Source organism: Syngnathus acus, chromosome 22 (genome assembly GCF_901709675.1).
Source record: "Syngnathus acus chromosome 22, fSynAcu1.2, whole genome shotgun sequence".
Taxonomy (NCBI): domain Eukaryota; kingdom Metazoa; phylum Chordata; class Actinopteri; order Syngnathiformes; family Syngnathidae; genus Syngnathus; species Syngnathus acus.
In genome coordinates this window covers 6,547,204-6,566,449 of record NC_051106.1, presented here as the reverse complement: position 1 = coordinate 6,566,449, position 19,246 = coordinate 6,547,204, and the positions used below count along the sequence as shown (strand labels likewise).

Below are 19,246 nucleotides of genomic sequence, written 5' to 3'. Positions count from 1 at the left end.
CAAGTCTACTTTTTCTATGTGACAAAAAATGAAAGCAAATGTATCCTTTTCCTTAAATATTTTATTTATGCTTATTATTTAATTGGCCTAATTCTTAGGTTTCTACATAACTCCAAAAATAATACAATACAATACAACTTAATGTATAAAGTGCATTTCACAACAGGTGGAGCTGTAACAAAGCGCAAAGTTTAAATATAATAATAATAATAGTAATAATAATGAATAGAATGTGCAATTTTTTTTTATATTTGGCACTAATGTTTGTGTGTTTCTTTCTAAGTATTTAAACTACACACCAGCTTAAACAGACACCGGTTGCTGCTCGTTAACTTCTTAGGGGCGGGGCATTATTACCAGGTCTGCTCTTTGATTGGCTACCTTCAATCTCCGCAGCCATCTCAATGGCTGAGCTCTCGTTAATGCTGTTAGGTTGCGCCGCACTAATCCCCATCATAACAAACATCGCATTTGACAGCAAATTAAATATATTTTGAGGACGATAAGCAGCATCACGTTGGCTGCGTCTCCTCAAATCCTGCGTTAGGGTCCTCCTGACATGATTTATCTTCACAAACGGTAGTCGGGTGAGTCGTGTATCAACCGGCATTTCTAGATATAGTCACGAAGCAGGGTAATATTGTGTTATTTTCATGTTTGTGTGAATAGATCTGTCGTGAATCGAGTTGACATTAACATTTGTCGGCGTTTGAATGACGTCTTGACGTAATATTGAGTCTTTTCTGTGTCCTTGGGTGTCCTTGGATGCAAATAACCTCTACGCCTCTTGCTTCCTACGTAAAATGCATATTTCCATGGTAAAATATTTGAATATATATTATCTTCCTAGTCGTATTCAAACCATATGTTTGAGGCTTGTTATGCCTCACAAGTGGATGATGTTATTTGTTTCATCAAATATGCCACTAGATGTCGCTGTTGGCGCAGAAATGGCTTATTTTAGTCCAATCAGTGGCGGTCCAAGCCGATTTAAAAGACACTGATTGGAATTGGACATTACTTTTTATTTTAAATGAATCATGATCCAATAAAGATACAAAAGTATAGGATTATCAAAATATCAATTGGTTTGTTTTTACTTGGTTCTGAATAAATACAATTGTTCATTCTACACATATAGCACAATGTTATTGTGGGATGCTTTACTAGCTGCAATAAAATCTCCTCTTCTTCTTCTTCATTAAAGGATAATTATTTCAAATCCTTCCCGCTTGTGTGGCCCACCCACCAAGAAGGCTCATCATGCTGCGAGAGAGCTCCAAGGCGTGGAGCAACGGCTCTGAGGCCTACAGCAGCGACCCGGATGAGGAGGAAGAAGAAGAGGACATGGTTTTTGGGGAGAACGACCAGGACGTTGTCGGCGAGGAGATGATGGACCTGAGCGACCTGCCCACTGCGCTGTTTGCGTGTGGCGTCCATGAGACGGTGTTCGAAGATGACGTGGACAGGGTGAGTCACATATCCCTTACTAAATTTGGATCATTGCACTTCATGTTGAATTTAAAAAAAAAAAAAAAACACACTTTTTTTGACCAATTATGCTGTTGTCAAGTCCTCCCAATCGGCATGCTTCTCATCTCGTACTTAAGTAAGCACTCAGTCCAACACAAGTCCTCTCTGATTGCACTTTAGCAACTCTTCTCTGCACGCTTTCTTTGATCCCATCTTTACATATTTATGGGCAACAAAAAAAAAAAAAACATCCCTTTAAACCAATCACTCATTTTGCGAGTCTGCTGTTTTGCCTCCCCTTTCCTCTGCCTCATTACGATTCCAACCGCCTCTTTTTAAGTGGAAATGCCACCCTCGCACCCTTCAGTCGGAGCGTGTCAATAGATTTCTCTCCTCCGCGCGGTTCAATTAAGCGAGGCGCGCTATAAATAGACATTTTGACATTTGTTTCAACTTTTCAAAATGAGGACGGGATGCTTTGGAAAGGGAAGAGAAATCACAGCACCGACTGGTTATTCTTATTAGGCTGGTTTTGTTGTTGTTGTTGTGTCTGTGCCAATTGATTGTGCGAGCACATAAACACACAAGGACAGACAGCATGTGGTCGTTTTACAGCCAGAGTGGGGAACCCACATACGGCCCCTCGAGAGCATTTGATGCCAGGCGCCATGACATTTTCCAAAACAAACCATTTAAAGGGGACATTATGCAAAATTCACTTTTTAATTGCTTCCTCCCACATTCCCAAAATGTGCATGTTATGAAGAATTTTTTTTTTTTTATTACACTAAATCCACTTAATGCAACTTTTTCCCATTAGTGTCAGTTTGTATATTTTTTCCATCCGTTTTGCACTGTGATCACTAAAATAAGAAAGGTGCGTCTGACTGACATCAAGCACCAAAGCAATCTATATTTTTTGTTTGTCTTTGAGTGCCTACATTTTTTTCCTTCTCATGTGCTTTTGCCGGAGGACAGGCTGCTTTTGTGATCACACACTGTGTGCTTCCTTACAAAAGAGGAGGAAAGAAGCAGGCAGCCATAAGATAAGATAAGATGCTCTTGGCTGGCTTTCTTCAGAGTAAACTAAAAGAGGATTTTTTTTTTTTTTTTGGTACTTTTATCTGCTTTGTTCACCTGACTGTATGAAAGACGGAGAGGCTCGTTTGAACTGAGATCTTTTCCACCGTGTGTCCATTGTATGATGGATGCGTGTTTGAGATGGACAAATTAGAGTCTGTAGAGGGAAAGGTCAGCTTGGCCATCACACTGTCACTTTGTCCCTGGCACTGGTCGCTCAGTGGACATGAGGGCCAATCACTGCAGGGAAATGCTGGAGCTGCTTGGAGAGCTCTTCAGTGTGCGCCGGTGCAATCAAGCACAATGACTTAAAGAGTCCATATTGGCAAAATGGCCACAAAGATGATTTGATGATCCCATAAAAACAAGTTCAAATTTATTTTTCTTATATAAATGTCTTTTTTTTTTTTTTTTTTCTCCCCCCTATGTGATGTCATTTTACATTTCCACTTTTGAGGGGCTTTTTTATATGGCATGTTTGCATCTGTCAGACTGCTGGCCTTGGGGATAGAAGGTGTTGATGGTTTGCAATGTACATGAGGGAGCGTGGTGCCCCACAACTGAAGGTCAGACATGAGCGAACGCCGCTGGCCCTTGCTCCCGTCGTAGCCTCAATATTACAACGCAAATAATGTTCTTGCATCCAAGCTTAAGAGTGTCAAGGAAATGATGTCTGCTCTCCGGGAGCGATTATAATCCGTCTTGTGCACGGTCGCCTCCAGAAAAGAGACAGCTCACCTCTCCACCCACCCGGCATCTCGCCGGCGACACAGCGGGTGATTATAAAATCGTACGATTCAAAAATGTCACGTAAGCCTCTGTGCGCAGTTCTATTTAAATCAGGATTGTTCCGCCGCCGCCGCTCAATCGGCTCTAAAAAAAGATGCGCTCCGTGGGCGTGTTCAAGAATAGAACATCGCAATAAACCAACTTGGGAGTTGCATAAGGCATCCGGACTATTTGTATGCGAGAGGATCCGTGAAGTTGATCAGTTTGTGTATAGGCCACGTTGAATGACTTAACGGCGCTTATTCATGCTTAACGCCCCCGTTCAACTGCGGCTCAAGTGGGCGTGTTTGGAAAACTCGAGCGTACATTCCGAATCTTGCGTCTTTGTTTGCCTCCCTTTCCCAAAATGACATCCATCTCTCAGAAAGTGGACGCCGAAGCATCTCAGACAGCCTCGGGTCCATTTCTAACCTCATTTTTATCCCCTCCTGCTTTCTTGTTATTATGTCTGGCTTTCTTAGCCTGACCTGTTTGGAGCTTTGACCCAATTTTGTTTTTATTTTTAAGGAATCAGTGGACGAGACAGCCCCTCCTTATCTTCTGTCTGTCCAAGTCACACAATGATGCCGGCTCATCCTCACTGCCCCTAAGCTGTTGTGCTGGGTTAAAACAGCTGCTGTTGCTGCTGTGGATGTTGCCACATCTCACCCGATGTCAAAACAATAACGTTTAGAATATTAATTCAATTCTTTTATTTTATTTTTTGCACCCCTAAAGGCTTTCTATATATCATTTGAATGTCATATGACACTCGGATATTTGTTGTTATTTTTTCTTGCACCTTCCAGGACCTCTATCTGTATTATTTTCCACCCTCACACCTTTCATATACCTCTTCTGTCTTTCTCACCCATGCGGGTGTTTCATTCTGGCCCGTTATCTAACCCCCCCCTTCATCCCCGCAGCTGCCTTGAACGTGCACTGCTTGCTTTATAAATAGCTTGGCCTAGATTAGAGCAGCCGCATCGGCGCTGGCACCACGCAGGAGCCGGTTTGGCACCCCGCTTGGCATAACCGTGTTTACGTATATGTGCGTACATGCAAGGCTGGCTTGTGAATGACATGACATTGACGCCTGCGCTGCGCTAATGCGGCGTGTATTTGCAATGTCAGCCATCTTTTTCGGGGATGAGCTTGAGTGTGTCCGGAATCCATCAGCGAGCGATGCACTTACTTTACATGCTAGGTGGCTAACTCTTGCAACGTTACAAATTTGAACTCAGTGTGCCCTCATGTGTGGAATACGACTCAAACTGCCTTGTACCCTTTGGCACTTGACTATTTCAGCTTGGGAACATCGCTGTACCTTTATGGCCTTGGGAAAGGTACAAACTGTTGCCTTGGACTGTAATCATTTTCTCACATTAGTGAAGAGTAAGCCTCGAGGGACAGAAATAAGCTGAGTGCAGTTGAAGGGGAGGCTTCAACTATTAATTGCATTTTGTTATGAGGGTGGTCCGGGAACTAATTCAACTTGCATGTGAAAGCACAGAAAAAATTCAAGATGCAGTGAAGCCAGTAAAAATGAAAACAACTTCACTCATTATGTTCACAAGTATCAGTCGGGATACAAGTGCAACTCTAATGAGGACAGGCGCTATTGAAAATTGATAGATGGGGGTTTATTTTCAATGAGTTCCTTAATGAGTGAAGTTTAAAATAGTATGGATTAGTGTTTTTTTATTTGGGTGTCACATTCGTCCTCCCACAGTGTGCCCTGCGTGGACATAAATAGCCTCAGCACCTGCAGCTTTTATATTAATGGCTTATTGGGGAATTAGCTGCCTCACTCGACGCAGCAGTTATTACCAAACAAGCGATAGGGATGATGAGAGTGACGGAACCAAGACATTACGCAACCGAGCGGCTGTGGGATTTTTGTAATGACCCGTGCTGAGCTGCGGTGGAAAGTGTCTCGCTTGTGATTTAGGAAAGAAGCGCCTCGCCGGTTGCTTTGTGAGTGACAGCGCCGTGGGATCGCGCAATCCCCAGTTAACATCGCTCTTCGTCAAGTATTTTAATTTAATGTTGTTTACCGTGCTTATCACCTGCACGGCCATAACATGCCCGTGCGAGCAAGCAGCTGACATTTATGTAATTTTGCTTTAATTCTGAGATACTATTACACTTCTGTACTCTATCTTAATATCTGTTTGTAATCCAAGGCACACATAATACAGCAACAAATAATAATGAAAAGAGGGAACTTATGAAACATTCCAGGAACCTCATGACCTAGACACCCAGAATAGAACTGAAAATTGAGCTCCACCCACATTTAGTCCATCCTCGATCTGCGGGTTATGGTTGACCTCCGAGCTTGAGTGGTATTCATAAAACTTCTCACTTTCCTGCAATGCAGCATTAATACAAGCAAGACAAGGAGGTACACCTGAACAAGGCATGGAGAGAGCTGATTGGTTGACAAAAGGAAAGAAAATTAGCATAAATATGACATCATATAAAACTACATTAACTATATGGCTTTTTACATTTATTTCTATATTCTGGCATTCATCTTGTGGTGTCTTTTGGCTCTTTTTGGTGTGTTGGAATGCAAGGGTTAACATTGACGCACATGTAGCAACTGTCTTTTTTTTGCCCCAAGTAGCTTTCTGACCCGACTTCCATTAATGTAAAAGAGGTGAAAAGAGCGGAATAAACCGGACTTTCTTTCTGCAGTGTCCCTCTGCGCGGTTCGCTTCACTAGTGGCGTAAACGTGAGCAGGCTGATGACGTCAATGTGGTACTGAAGGGAGAAGAGGAGGGGGGGGGGGGCTGTGCTGCAGCATCACTCAGCAGCTCTCGTCCAGTCCACGTTCACGCTCTCTCTCAGTCAGCCTCGTGGACTTGAAAGTTGACTGACTGCAAGCTCGCGCGGAGCGCACACAGAGAGCCACTTCTTTTTTTCTTTTTCTCACGCAAATCCCACACACGCGAGGGGAAATGCCATCGATAAATATGGAACTGGAGATGGTCACCATCATCGCCTGCGAGGTAGACGTCGAGGTGTTTACGTCACAGAAAATGCAGGTACGCTTTTTTGGGGAAGGGGGGGTGATCTCCGTCGGGTGTGCGTGGAATGCGGAGGTTGTGATGTAATTTTTTTTTATCAATGGGTGCAAGCGGGTTACGCGCGGCGCGCACGTTGGAAGACGTGTGCGCTTAGTGTCTTTTACTGCGGTAATGAGGCGCTGATTAATGATGCGCCAGTCGAGAGAATGCGCAACCTGCGCGCTCTTGGAAGGTTGGCCGTGGGATGACTTGAGTCCAGGCGGGGACACATGCATGAGGTGATGGAGCAGATGAAGGCGCATTGTCACCCCCCCCCCCCCCCCCCCCCCCTTTAAACCTATCAGCATTGCAGGTGCACTTCTTTGAAATACAGTCATCGGCCACAATATTAGGTACACCTGCAATCTAGATGTAAAACAAATAAGGATCATTTTGATGTATTTCTTTCACAGCATTGTGTTGAGAGATGTTTCTAAATTTTTGTGGAAAGCTAAGCAACATTTTAGAAAGCACTCTTGGTGTGATGCAGTGCAGTCCAGAGTATAAGCGGAAAAATCAACATTGTTTTAAATGACTAGGTCGCCGATACTGTGGATCACAAGTCGGCATTTTGACACGAAAGACAATCTGAGGGGGCAGCAGTGGCGGGTTCGCCTCGCATCTATGAGGTTCTGGGTTCGAATCTAGGCTCCTTCCTGTGCACACTTCCCCAAAACATGCATGTCACGTTCACCGAAGAGGTACGAATACGGTTGTGAATGCTGATGCCGTGTTGCTTTGTGAAAGTGCTGCAACTTTGTTGAGTTCTGTTTACCCTTTTTTTTGTGTGTGTTACTGCTCAAGTTGGCTATTTAAATGTTTCTTTGCAGCTCCTTGTCAGTCACGGAGCAGTACAACAGTGCCTATTTGCTGAGTTTGTTTTTGTAGAATCCGTCATCTGTTTTTTTGTGTGGAAAATTCTCCTATTATCAGAGTCGAATCACTTAAGTGTTTTCAATGGCCGGTGCTTGTCGATCTTCTCCAGACAGGCCGGCCTGTCTGAGGCTGAAGTGTCGTTCTCTTCTAAAGCTTCCTGTCGGGCGATTCTTATCGCTCGACCTCTGCCATTGTGACCCTGACAGAAAAAAGAAGGATGCGCAGACAATTAAAAGAGCAGACGGAGAAGCGCTGACTTTCGAAAACGGCACAAAGAACACGGTTAATCCTGTTTTTCTGCTGCAGGGAGAAGGATAGAGTGTAAGGGTAGATTAAATTCAGTTGGTGTAATCTTGTTTTTTTTTTTCCTATATTATCACTTAACAAGATGTACGCTTGTCTGATGTCCCTGATCTCAAAAGATACGAAATAGCCAGACAGGCTCGGAAGTAACGATTGCTGGACTGATGCTGGGTTATTTATACACGCTTTAGGCAAAGATTGAGCAGTGCCAGTCTCCTTGAAAAAACATTTTTTTTTTAGAAGATATTCTGGTCCAATTAAATTTGTGAGCTTAACCATATTGTCTTTTCTCATTGGTCACAAAATTGGGACCAAGATGAAGACTTGGTGTAAGGATTCAAGCTTTGGACATTTTTTTCTTAAAGTATTTATTTATCTTTATGCCTTTTAGATTCCACCAACAGTTGAATCGTGGCTTTTTCACCGCGCCAGATTTCATTTGGAACCATACCCCAGGTTTAATTGCAACCCTGACCAAATGAAGGGCAAACAAACGCAAGTTTAATTACAACGGACAAAAGTGCGCTTGTGTGAATGTACCCTTTGTTGGAGGAAAAGCATCAAGCTCTTGGCTAGGTCCTCAGCTGGTTACATGAATAATGAGCCCAACAGAGATGCCAGTAGGTCGGCCCAATCATAGAAGAATGGACGTACAATTCAGCTGGGAGGCTTTCGGTCCACTTTGAGTCCACGCTGAGCAAAAACAAAGGCCGCATCGTTACCGTGAGGGTCAATGAGCTCGTTTTTTGCGGCGGGCATTGTCACGTTTGTTTGTGTCCAAGCCGTCATCACCTGGAAAGCCTTACTGGCATCAGCACAATGCAGCAGGACACAAAGTAAAGGTCACAGCATGAAGCGAATACACGTTCACGCATATTAGAGCTTAATCCTCGATTCTGTTCTCTCCTGTTAATTACGCCTCGTTCCAATTAGGGAATAACAATTTGTCAAACCAGTATTTATTCGCTGAGTAACGGCTCTGCATTGTCTTTCGCCGTGCTGGTTAGCGAACTGAAGCTAGTAGCTAGCTAGAGTGGTGCAAGCTAGCATAGCGCAGAGCAGTCTCAATTAGTAGCCAAGTAGCATGCTAGGCTAGGCTGACTTGATGTGGACAAGCTTTTCCAACTCTTTGGTATTTTGATATTAAGGCATTTTTGGCACAATCTAGAAAAATTATCATGTTTGGTCAGTTGAGTCTAAATTTGTACTTTTGGGCAAATTTGTGCCATCTAATGGAAATACCTTCAGAAGTCATAATACCAGTTATAAATATTTGCTTGATGCCCTTTTTTTTTTAATTACAATACTGGCCCTCTGTCGACTTTCCACCTGATAGAAAAAAGTTTCCCCACTTCGGCTTTATTGGACTGCCTGCCCTATTATTCTTCCTTTCCTGTTTGTTTGAGTCATTAAATCACACACCAAATGGTTATTTCTCTCGTTAAGTGCTTTCTTGCTGCCGCCCTGTCACTGAAATGTGTTCCTTTCCATTAAACAAGATCCAACGCAACAAGGTTGACGATTTTATGACCTGTTGGCAAACAGCTGAGTCGTTTCAATCAAAATAATTACCGCGGAGAATGCGTTGCGAGCTGTTACACCGAAAAAGTACAAACACAGTGACATGCTTATATACTGTTCGAAGAACTTTCCAGCGTTCCGCGTCACTTTCCACTTGCCCTAAGCTGTTTTTGTACGTAGGCGCATAAAAATACGTCGCGGCTTTTGTCATAGCAAGGAACAATTTGATGACTAACGTGCTATTTATGCTTCAGCGGGATGTCTGACATGTTCTGGCTTTTGTTGTCTGGCCACCACTTTCATTTGTGACTACGTCCAAAAACAAAACGTCAAGCTCCGCATCATTTCATTGCGACGCTGCGACCATTCGGCAAATGTTCCCGTTCTTTAACAGTCGAATTGTTTGCGTGAATGAAAAGCCGTTATCGTCGTCATGTAAGCGCACCGTAAAATTCGAGGAGCTGCAACTGATTAAACTGCCACATCAAAACAACAAAAGCAGGCATTAAGATAACATAGGACGATAAAAACCACAGGAAAGAACGGAAGAGAATTACAGATTTTTGCCAAACAGCAGAATGTGTACTCATTTTCTGCGAACATTTCTCGCAATACGACAATTATATACAATATGTGTGTTAACAGTCAACGTCAGGCATTTTGTTTTTCATCCATCAAGGGTATTTAATCCCGAGCAGGAAGGTGACTATATTAATCCAAAGTCAACATCAATGTCAGAAGGTATCGATGCCGCTCGCAAATAGCCGCCATCCTTTGATATCATCGAGTGAAAGGACACTGGCAGGTCGCTCGGTCGTCACTGATTAAAACGTGAATTAGGTCACAATGTTAATATGATGCAGGAGCAGCAGGTGACCGCAGTCGCATGGAGGAGACTGCGGCCCGGATCAGGTTCCGCATTTTTCGGAAACCAGAGCCCGTTTTGGTAGGCTTGAACGATTCAAGGCCCGGAGAACCGCTGCGCCGTGTGGGGGGGCTCAGGTGCGTCTCGGCGGCCGGGCGGGTTGAGCCGAGCGGCTCACGTTGACTTGAAACTTTAGAGACGTGTCGCGGCTCGGGTGACGGCGGAAGGTTAGCGCTTGCGCCCGTTAGCGTGATGTAAGACAAAGGACGAGACAAAGGTCGGGTTCCGCTGCCGTCGTCGTTTTTCTGTCATGCAAAGTGTGACAAAATGATTTTGAATTCTTTTGTAATTACTAGGGGTGTAACGATTCATCGATACACATCGATTAATCGATATAATGCTCTACGATTTGTTGGCATCGATGCTAAACGTAAACATCGATCTATATCGCCCGTTTTAACCCTCGGACACTTTATTTTGAAATCCAGTTCATTGTTGCTTGCTTCCTCTTTCCGGGAGCACTGCGCGGCGTGTTGTGTTGTGAGCAGAGCAGGCACGTGAAAGGGGAGCCGACAACTACGCGGCTCCTGGGCTGGTGCTATGGCTAGTGTCCAAGAAGACGAGGAAATTCGCTCCCCTTTGGGCTTCAAGTCATTCGTTTGGAAGCACTTTGTAATTTCCTAAATAAAGAGTTTGCAGTACGTTGTTGATTTTGCGTATGAATTGTTATAAATCAGGATATTGTTCTATATCGATCGTAGAGCACTATATCGTGATGTATCGTGAATGAATCACAGCAGGCTTTAAGATATCGGCAAATATCGTATCGTGGTTCTTTGTATCGATATAATATCGTATCGTTACAAAACCCGCGATTTACACCCCTAGTAATTACTGTAATATGTAAACAGGGCATAAAAAGACAAACATCTTCCAGTAATTCCTTTCACCCTGCAACCGAAGACGTACAACCCTTGCGTGTTAAGTGTTGTAAGAAAAATATGTGTGACGCTCTGCGGCCTATAAGTGGCATTGACCAGGAAAACACAAAAAAACAGAAAAAAAAAACATAACGACCAGATTGTCAGTAATACGATTAATGTCCCCCTAGTGCAGCTGTAATCTGATTTCATTCTTCCCATCTCGGACAGACCGTCCCTATGAGAGCGTCAGCGTCGATACGGCTCGCCGCTCGGGGTATCGACCTCGCCGCAATAAAACACTCGGCCCATTTATCGGCCCCGCTGGTGCATTTGAAGCTATCACAAAACATTTGAATGCTCATAGTGCATGGAGGCTGTCAACACTGATTAGAAAAGGAATGCAATGAGTCAAAACCCCATTACCTCACTTTCCGTTTGCTTCTTAAAGGTAATTAAAAAAAATACGAAAAATTCATTTTCATAATTATTTCACTGCCACGTTTTTTTTTTTTGCGTACCCTTTCTTGACTCACCCTGAGGCTCTGTGACCTACATTGTTGGTTTTCACCCAGATCTCATTGAGGCTCTGGATTAGACGGCGCTAAATCCACGCACGTGTCGCAGATGACTGATTTGCCAAAGCATGGGGGGGGGGAACACGGATAAATCCTCTATATGTCCCAATTAGGCTTTGTTAATCTCGTCGTACCAAATGGTGCAATTCCAACGGAAATGTGGATTACAGTCGAGGATTTAAGCGAGTTTACGTGGTGAAGAATGTCGAATATTCAGCATAGTGCTGCTTTATAGCTCGTCGCTCATTTTGGCATTTGTTTATTGTAATAAAGATTAAAAACAGGACCGTAAAAAAAAAAAAGATCGGATATTAAATCACAATATGGAGATTTTGTAACATTCTATCTTCTATGTGGTTACGTGAATTTAGGGTTGTGTTTCCGGAAACGTGTTTGTGTTGACGCAACAGGATGAACACTGATATTTGTCAGTGAACCCGACACACGTTAGAAACCGGACGCCGGCTTTACATAAGAACGCTCGCAAAGCGTGATCTTACCTTGCACTTATTTCAACCACTTGATTGATCCATTAGCTTGCAGGCTGTGAGGTCACTGTCTGCAACAAAATGAGATTCCCCATGTTGACAGCCACCAGATTAAATGTACCGTGTCTCAGCCTCGCCTTAATCCCGCTTTCACGTTTTGTTATGATGTCGTCAGATATGAAACATTGTCGCCGCGCCCCAATAAACCTGTTTGGACCCCTCAGTTGATTGAGTGTCAGAAGCGCGCCAACGTTGTGAGTCATGCGTGATGAAAACCTTTCCATTACTGCCAGCGACAGAACTGGCTCGTTACCCGGAGGGGCCAATCTGTTGACGGATGGCTCGTCGGGGTCATGTTTTAGTGACCTCATTTGACTTTTTATGAGCTGCATTCACAGAGCCAACGTGCTGCTGTTTTGTTTGATTTGGTTTTATTATTTATTTTTTATTTTTATTTATTTGTATTATTTTTTCAAATTTATTCATTTGTATTTTTATTTTTATTAACACAGGAAGGAGTGCACGCAAAAGACCCAAATTTGAACCTGTGTTTTCTGCCTTTGAGGCTGCCTGGTTAGCCATTAATCCCACTGTGCGTAAAATGAAATTACGTGCATGTAATAACGTATTTCATCAAAGAATACACGGTTAAAAGAAAAATATAAAAATCAATTGCGGAATAAATTGTTCTGCCAAAACGAAACAAACGAATGCCTTTGGCAAGAAAAATGAAAGTAGAGAACCGTCAAGCTTAATCAAAACAAATCGAGACTCGGACTCAGTTTGTGAACGTGCAGTTTTACACATTTGAGCTAGTTTTTGCAGCAGCGTGTTTGAGTTCGATTGAGTGACATGAGCTGGGGAATTAATGACTAATCTCTGGGAAAAGTTTGAAATGCCATCATGTTTCCAAACTGATGTCATTTGAGGTGACACATTGCTGCCTGGACAAGCTGCAACAGCGGGTGTCTCTCACCGTCCCATAGCGGTCGTCACGTTGGTCTTTGGGAATTCATCCCGTCCGTGAAAGCCTTGCTTGTTACGTAAAGGTGACTCAGAAAGGCATGCGCTCAGCGCTATTGACAATCCTGGCAGCTTCCATCTCGCCGGTTTGTTTGTTTGACATCTTGTCCTCACACCCTGTCAAGGTGGAAGGAAATGTGAAAAGTTCCAAATCCTTCTGGTTTCTACAAGACAGAAAAAAAAGTCAGGAAAAGCCTACGAGAAGATCTGAAATTTATTTGGTGTTGATTTGAAGCACATTAAAATGTGTGCTAGTTTAAATGTGATTTATTATTTCTGAATCCCGAGCGCAATCACTTTATCTCAGTTGATTATTTGGACTTCCCCTCTAAAAGAATGCCCTTATTTATTTTATTAGGAATCATATTTGCCAGGCAGTTGGGATACTTGTGAAAAGTAGGACATGCTGTTCTCACCAGATTCACCCAATGTCCCGCCGCTAAGAGCAGCAGGTGCCACATCATGTTGTTCAGCTGCCGGGTTTTCAAATACAAGGCTCAAAATACCTTTTTTTTCCTTTGAAGAGCAATTTTTGCTAATTAATGATGTCATTGGTGGAGCAATTTATTTTTTGTAGGCCCCAGGCACCCCAAGTAAGTAAAAATATAACAAATGAACAATATTTGTTGGGTTCACCAAAAACACTGGTTTCTCAACTAAGAGCAGAGAAAACAAACTTTACCGGAATTTTACTGAACCTCTTTTTCGTCCAGCTATTGAAAAAGTACTTGATCAATACACAGTGGCAGTAAACGGTTGGATTTCAGTAACATCAAGCCAGGAGAGTATGCAACACGACGCCCCCGTCTCTCCTTTTCATCGCCGCCGTCCCTCAGGATGCCTCGCGCATTGTGATCACATGAATTAGTGATCGGCACGCTCACTTGTTGCGAGCCGCTTGTGTTTCTCAGAGTTAATAAGACCCGTTTTATGATGGGTCATGATTGTCGAGCTTGGCCCACCTCGCCCTTCGTGCCAAAACATCCATTTAGCTTGACAGGGTGCATCGTTTATCACTAATCACAAGCGGCATCTCATGACTTGAGTCATACGAGCTGGCTGATACTCATGTAACATTGCGGATAAGAGCTTGTGGGCTTCGGGCCGAGCCGGCACACCTTTGTTGAGCTAATTATAAGTGGCGATGTAAATATTTTGTATCGCCGCTTGAAATCGTGCTAAGAAACAATTGTCATATATCATAGCAGCATTTCTTAAAGAGGAAGTCAAACTCCCAATTTTTTTCGTAATATGTTCCGTGCAGTCCAAATAGTCGAAACGCTGATGAATGTTTTGTTTGTGGATTATGAATTAAATGAAAGTCCACCAGTTTGTATCCGTCTATTTTTCGCTACTCGCTGTCAACTGAAAATGACATCACAGTAGCCAACCAATCACGGCTCACCAGTTTTCTGTTTGTGAGAAAAGCAAGCAATGTTTTTTCATGACCATGCGCTTGCTATTCACAGCTTGCTGAATCATTACACGCACTGCGGGTGTCAGACGTAGTGGTGTGATTTTTTTTTTTTTTTTCCGGCAGGCGACATTTCGGAGCCGTCTCAGAGCTGTTTTTCAAAGTGGCCAACTGATACGCTGACATTTCACTGCTGCCTTCATGTGTTATCTGCTCAATGTGTTTGTGTTGGAATGGTGATTATGAACTGTCTCTTAAATCTGTATTTTAAAACGTGTGGATCGTGATTTATTAATCAATATGACCATCAATCTGTAATATAAATTCAATTCAATTATGAGTTGGTGTTTTCACCATTTTTTTTTCACGTTATTAGCATTTCCACCATATTAGTGGCTAATTTTCTTTTTCACAAGGATGTCGCTTTGTAAGCGATAACCCTTACCGAATGTCTTGTATCCTTTGGAGAAAAAAAATCTTGATATCCGCCGGCGGACATTGTGAGTTTCGTCGGGTTGTGATGAATTCCCGGAGAACTATTTTCAGTTTGTGTGGAGACTGAAGGGACTGACTGACTCTCCGCGATAGAGCGCATTTAATTAAGATTAAAGTCAAGATTCCACACAGCAGCTGGAGGAGAAAGCAAACGGGAGCGACACGGACGACCTCCGGGTCATCTCCATCCACCTGAGTGCATTTAAACAGGAAATGAAAGCCAGTTAACTGAATGTGCCTTAAAAGGCAGACCAAATTATCTCATTTTGTGAGACCTCTCTGCAGGGAACCAAAGCACCGGCGGCAAATTTCACTTTATAATTTTTTTTTTTGGGTGGCTGTGATGGGAAAAGGTTGTTTGGGACAACAAGAGAAACGTCGCTGATTCGTTGCAGGCGATTCGGCCTCCCAGCGGTCGCCCTCCCGCTGAGCTTCCTGATTGAGTTCTCAGCCAAGCGGGTGTCTGCTGAAAAGAACACATATATAGAATATATCAGGAAACGGCATTGGGATTGCAAAAGTGACAGGAAACTGGAAATCACATTACTGGATTCGCAGGAAAGAAAATGAAGGCAAGGCCGCAAAAGTCACGTCTGAGTCTCAGACAGCGGCGCTGATGAATCACTGAACAATATTAGCTCAGTCTCATGGAAAGACGATACGGCAAAAACAACTTATGTAAATAGCACAACACACGTGGTGGAAAAATCCATACTTAAATATTTGTTTTCTTTTGTTTTTGCAGGAGAGATTTGAGGCAGCGTTTCGGATCTACGACAAGCAGGCCACCTTCCAGTTGTTCAAAAGTTTCCGGAGAGTCCGGATCAACTTCAGCACCCCTGAAGCAGCCGCCCGGGCTCGCATCGAGCTGCACGAATCCGAGTTCAACGGCCGCAAACTCAAACTCTACTTTGCCCAGGTGAGCTCCAGCTGAGACACGTCGCTCGAGAAAAACGTTGTAGGGGGTAACAAGCTGCGCCACATCGTCTGTCATCAAACGACTTGTTATGGCTGCTGCGAATCTCGGCGTGTAATGATAAGAGGATGAAGCGTTTTGGAGCAGAGACAATTACCTCATGTAGGTTTTGTTGTTACAGCTAATAAAATGGCAGCAGTGGGATAAAAATTGGCATAAGACTGAAATCGAAAGTGGCATCACTCGGTTGTCATCATTGCCAGGTCCAAAATGGCGAGGAGGACATCGACAAATCCTACCTGGCTCCCCCGCAGCCCGTCAAACAGTTCCTGATCTCGCCGCCCGCCTCGCCGCCCGTGGGCTGGAGTCAGAGCGAGGACGCCACGCCGGTCATCAACTACGACCTGCTCTGCGCAGTGGCCAAGCTGGGACCCGGTGAGGAGTCGTTAACGCGGCGGCCGTTTTCGGCGTGAAATCGTTTTATCTGAAGCAGGCCTCGTTTCTAATGTCAGCACAATATGAGACACGAGTCACATTTCGGATAACAACCTTTACGAGAAATGCCAGCAAGCACAAAGGAAAACTTCTCTGTGCTTATCTGTTATTACTCTTTCATTTCCTTTATCAGCTAAACATTTTTAAAAATGTCATCGCATGGAAGGTCCCTCCAAAGACACTCTTTGGCGTTGCTCTGTTACCATGGCAACACCGGGAGTCAGGAAGTGGCTTCCCCTTCACAGTCCAGTCAGGTGTCAGGTTTGAGCCCACGGCGCATTGGCGCCCTCTGTCGGCTCAGTGTGGTGACGACACATTGTTGTCCTTCAGGGCCAATTTCCTGTCTCATCTTATCGCCGTGGTAACTGCGATGCAATCTGGAGAGTGTTTTCGTTCATCCTGAGTCACCTGTGCTTGTCACATCAGATTGAAAACGCACTTTCATATTATTTCATATTGTCCAAAGTGACGATATTGAACATTATTATTCGTAGTGTGCTGAGTTCATACCATAACGCAAAGCTACGTTATTTTGGTTTTGCAAATAGTGGCACAGTTTTATTGCGCTAATGAGTTAATCAGTCACATTTTTAGCGATTGCAGCCTATTTATAAAATGATCAAATGAAATCAAATAAATAAATAAATAAATTCTCTGTAACAGGTGAGAAGTATGAGCTGCACGCTGGCACGGAGTCCACTCCAAGCGTGGTGGTGCACGTGTGCGAGAGCGAGACAGAAGATGACGAAGCGGTGAGGCCCAAGCAGGAAATTGTGCAGACCAGACGTCCCGACGGCCCACCGAAGGTCTTCAACTAGATCCCGCCACCTGCTCCTACAGGCCGTTGTTGACCTGCAACACAACACGCCCTCTCTCTCTTACTCTCTCTGTCACTCTCTCTCTCTCTCGCCCTCATCTTTGCACTCACAGAGAGCGCTGCCGCCATCATTCCAGCACAAAAACAGACAAACATTGCTCCAGTTTTTGTGGGCCAGCGGATGAGGCGGCTCGGTGGGACTGCAAGAGGACAAACACACACATACACATGCTCACCACATTCTTGTGGTAGCGCACCTTTGATTCCGCCATGGACACACACACACACACACACACAGACACACACACACACGCTCGTCACGCGCATCGCTAGTCCAGTTAGCGTGTTAGCCCCCCGCCCACATACTTCATTTAGCAATGACGTGTGTTTTGGGGTTATTTGCACTTTTTTTTTTGCTCCTTTTTTCCACTCATGTTCATATCAACTCGCATCAGGATGCATGTATATACTCGACGGCGTGAAACAATACTAATAAAGTGAATATTTAATGTCACACACATTGCACGGAGCGCCATACGTGACTAACAAAAAAAAGTTCTGGTGGCTGAATATCTCTCCCGGTTTTTTAGTTTAATTTAACAATTAGATGTGTGTTCTTATTGTGCACTTTTTGCATGCTTAAGACGCAGACGTTTCGTTTTGTGTTTGCATGCACAACTCAAAATGGCGTCATTCGTCATTTTCTTCTCCTTCATTTGACTTTTTCACGCTCCTTCCACGTTGTTGACATCATTTTCTAACGTTCGTTCAGGCCGTGAGTCCTTTTTGCAAGGAGAAATGCGTCCTCCCGCTTTTTTGTCCGGCTTGTACATAGCGCTTGGTGGTTGTAGACGTTTTTTCTAGTCCAAGAGGGAAAGCTGCCTGATGAGATGTCAACCAAAGCATTCTCACGTATTTCCTTCAACAAAAGACAATGACAGTAAATGCGTACTGTCACTGAATGCATATTTGCCCATACAACTTAAGCATTAGCTTTAGCATCCGTCTTAGCCTTGTATTGTTATGTTTTACGGAATCACGTCTTCTCCGTGTCCGCTATTTTTGTTGGCTAATGCTAATGATCAGTGACCTGTATAAGATTACCGCTAACTGTATTTTTGGAGGAGCAGTAGAAAGAACAAGTGGCACCGCTAACCATGTAGTTAGCAACTGAACTGTGGCTAATGTGGCGTGTGACTCATGGTTGCCATTTGTATTAATTCCACGAAGCACTGTAAGAGCAGTAAGCATACACATACCATTTTTTCCCCCCCTAAATTCGGCATGCTCGTACCCTGATTCGAATGTTAACAGCAGCATCAGTGTGAGCGTACAAGCTAACCCTGTTCATCTAAAGTTTGCACGTTTGCCAATATTCGTGACTCATACTCCGCATTTACGGCCCGCAGTCCGTAGGTTGCCCACCCTATCATCACATTTTAGATGGTCAGATTGAGCTTTTTAGTAAACGAAAAGATGCATGACAGCACTTTAACTCTATTTTTGTGAGCGTCTCCTTTGCACCAGTTAGGAACTTTTGTTCATCTGACACCTTAACTGGCCTTGTGGTGCTGTTTTTCTTTTTTTTTTTCCATCTCCTTGTGTCACAACATCATGGCTTATTTTCCATTCATCCTCTAAAAGCATTCTTAGTCAAGATGTGTGACAGCAAAACAGAAAGCAGCTCAAAGGCCCAGCGACGTGATGACTTTTTTGTACTCTTTGTGCTCACAGATGTGTGTGTACGTGTATATTTTTGTACATATGCCAAATTTTTATGTTGCTGAGGCGCAGTCCCAGCACTTTGCGCACGCTCGCGCTTTGTCACGGCTTCTCTCGGACGATGTTGACAATGAAGAAGTGCAATGATCATTTCAGAGACGCAATAATTTGTTTGTCACTACGTTATTGTTTGTTATTTTATTTTTTGGGGTTGAATATTTTGGCTGATGTGACTAATACGTCTTGTACGGTTGGAATATCCAGAGAACAAAGTAGCAAAAATGAGCAATAATTTACAGTTGTTATAATACCGGTATGTGTGTTTTCATGTTCTTTCTCTCTTAACGGTATCTGCTTCTATTTGTGTAGTATTGTTTCACTTAGAGAACATACATAAATACTTCTTCTTAAAAGCCA

At 43.6% G+C, this 19,246-nt stretch overlaps 1 protein-coding gene across 2 annotated transcripts; it reads left to right on the top strand.

The window, feature by feature from the left end:
* The first annotated feature begins 266 nt into the window (after positions 1 to 266).
* rcan3 (regulator of calcineurin 3) lies at positions 267 to 19,246 on the top strand. Of its 2 annotated transcripts, XM_037241613.1 has the most exons (5): positions 267 to 587; positions 1,208 to 1,470; positions 15,625 to 15,798; positions 16,059 to 16,230; positions 16,954 to 19,246. In XM_037241613.1, exons 2-5 carry the CDS (start codon positions 1,264 to 1,266, stop codon positions 17,106 to 17,108), a joined length of 708 nt encoding a protein of 235 aa, XP_037097508.1. In that variant the 5' UTR covers positions 267 to 587; positions 1,208 to 1,263; the 3' UTR covers positions 17,109 to 19,246. The 2 variants fall into 2 exon arrangements, with proteins under 2 accessions (XP_037097508.1, XP_037097509.1); XM_037241614.1 differs by lacking the exons at positions 267 to 587; positions 1,208 to 1,470 and adding an exon at positions 6,102 to 6,375.